The sequence below is a fragment of the Berghia stephanieae genome, chromosome 10 (genome assembly GCF_034508935.2).
Source record: "Berghia stephanieae isolate SIO BIC M18660-M18661 chromosome 10, UCSD_Bste_1.3, whole genome shotgun sequence".
NCBI lineage: Eukaryota > Metazoa > Mollusca > Gastropoda > Nudibranchia > Aeolidiidae > Berghia > Berghia stephanieae.
Genome location: NC_088369.1, coordinates 26,107,661 through 26,110,160, shown reverse-complemented (window position 1 = coordinate 26,110,160; position 2,500 = coordinate 26,107,661). Strand labels below are relative to the sequence as shown.

At 40.0% G+C, this 2,500-nt stretch overlaps 1 protein-coding gene across 2 annotated transcripts in view; it reads right to left on the bottom strand.

The window, feature by feature from the left end:
- Nucleotides 1-2,500, bottom strand: part of LOC144980884 (uncharacterized) — a 51,443-nt gene that overhangs the window by 44,878 nt on the left and 4,065 nt on the right. For both annotated transcript variants that reach the window (XM_078928776.1, XM_078928777.1), the window contains exons 2-3: nt 2,397-2,500; nt 512-617 (exon numbers count right to left, since the gene is read on the bottom strand). The exon at nt 2,397-2,500 is cut by the window's right edge and continues 29 nt beyond it. In XM_078928776.1, coding sequence (XP_078784902.1) covers nt 512-617; nt 2,397-2,500 — 210 coding nt within the window. The remainder of the gene's footprint in view (nt 1-511; nt 618-2,396) is intronic.

Here is a 2,500-nt window from a genome sequence, read left to right as displayed (position 1 = left end):
TGGGCATTTTTCGGTTATTTCTGAAAGAGCCCTCGTACTACTACTACTACTACTGCTATTACTACTACTACTACTACTACTACTACTACTACTACTACTACTACTACTACTACTACTATACTACTACTACTACTAATAATAATAATAATAATAATAATAATAAAAATAATAATAATAATAATAATAATAATAATAATAATAATAATAATAATAATAATAATAATAATAATAATAATAATAATAATAATAATAATAATATGATAATAATAATAAAAATAATGGTAATCCACAGCAATCACTACCATCATCATCATCATCATCATCATCATCATCATCATCATCATCATCATCATCACCATCATCATCATCATCATTTTCACCGTCACCGTCATCACAACAACCACCCCAATCACCACCATCGCCATCATCATCATCATCATCATCATCATCAACAGCACCACCACTACCACTACTACCACCATCACCACCACCGCAACAGCTTTACACTTACTCAGGTTGCGGGGGTTGGTACATATTCAAGAACTGGTCCTTGGTGAGAAACATGTCCAGTTCCGCCAAGATGTTCTCGCCAAAATCCATAATCTGGTTGGCTGCCACTAAATATGAGATGACATTTGGGAAAGAGAAAAGATGAAGTTGGGGATGAAGGGGGAGGGAGGGGGGGGGGAGGGGAGAGATAATGTATTAGAGAGAGAAAAGTCCTTCAGTGCCATGAGGCCCGTGGGGTCGTAGTTTATCCTGGTTTCTATAGCGTGCAACAGACAATAGCATTTTCTTACTTACCCCTGGATAAGATGCTAATCTATCGTAAAGTACTTTCCGCAAATCCAACAGATCCAGCTACCCAATCACTGCTGAATGGACCGGAGGAGGGGGAATCAGAAAAATATCTCGACCACCCGGGATCGATTTCGGTCCTTTTCCGTGTGAAGCGAGTGCTCTACCAGCTAAGCTATCGGGTCCCCCCCCCCTTTTTTTTTCTTTTTAAATTTAGAGTTTGTTTAATAATTTGTTGAACGTAGACGTAGAAGTCGATCTAGGTTCACCCCGACATAATATTGTTTTAAGAAAATCGGTGACCTCTGCAGAGCTGCCTACCTGAAATTTCAAAAATTTGTAGTTTCCAATGGGAAAAAGGAAAAAGTCACGTTAGAGAGCCTTCATGATTGTTATGGACTGCAATGATGTCAAAGAAATTGAACCAAAAAAAAAAAATTACACAAAGAGATAGTGTGTTCTGATTGATCACATTATTTCATTCAATACGATTCAATAGTCTGATGTCACGCCGCCCGGCAACGGCGGCCATCTTGGTTCTAAACAAAGAAAATCATTGCTTTTTATTCCTCATGCTGGCTAGAGCTTTTCATATGCCTTGGGATCAGAATGTGTAAAAGTCAAAACATGATCAAATTCATGTGTTTTTTTTTCCCTCTGGATACCCTTTATGCTCGCCGGAGAAATATTTCATACGGGCGTCCGCCATTGTTCCGATAGTTTAGAGCCAGTGTTACTAAGTTACCATGCGTCATTAGGAAGGAAGTGACGTTACGACTGTTAAAGAGTATTGCAATGTCAACAGAATAACTTTTGTTTCCACTTTACTTTCTAATCATTTATTTTTTGGTTGTTCTTTGACGCAAACCCCTTCGGAGTCTCTTGTTCACGCTCTCAACTCCGAGCTAATAGATTCAGTTTTCTTTTAGACTATACTCACAAAAATGTGTACTTTCGACGATCTGCACTTATCTTATAGTTTTTTAAAGCCAGTGTCAATGGCAACAGGAAACCTTTGCCTCTGTCATTCGTAACCGACGTATTTTCTTTCCGAAGCGAAGCGCACTCAATCTACAAATAGCTGCTATCTTGTTGACACTATGACGTCACCAAGTAACTAGACTCAGACTAAAGCAAGAAGTCATGCTTCGGAAAATGACTAAAACCTAGTCCAAAGGTGTCGTGATTTTAGTCCCGGACTTGCTTAGTCAGCTCACATGAAATCCGATCATTGACTAAAGTCAGAGATAGTCAGAGACTAAGCGCTAGTCCGCGTTCATGAAAACGACCCCGGTCTCTATAGAGTGAAACGGACAATAGCTATTACTTGCTATCCTTTGGATAGGACCCTAGGCTATCGCAAAGTACTGTCCGCCAAATTAAATAGACTCAGCTACCCAACCACTGCTGAGTGGACAGGAGGATCAGAAAAAGAAATCTCGACTGCACCCGGGATCGATCACAGTCCTTTGCCCTTTGCGTGTGAAGCGAGTGCTCTACCAACTGAGCTATCGGGGCCACGTTTTCCAAAGCTGTAATATTCGTTATTGTTCACGACTATGATATCTTTGTACGACGCATTATGTTTTCATACTCACATTGGGTTCCGCCGAGTGAACTGGTGATCAGCTGGTCAATAGTCTGATTGGTATATTTCTCATAAGGATTGATGAAAGTTGGAGCTGGCACCGGTACGGAGGTT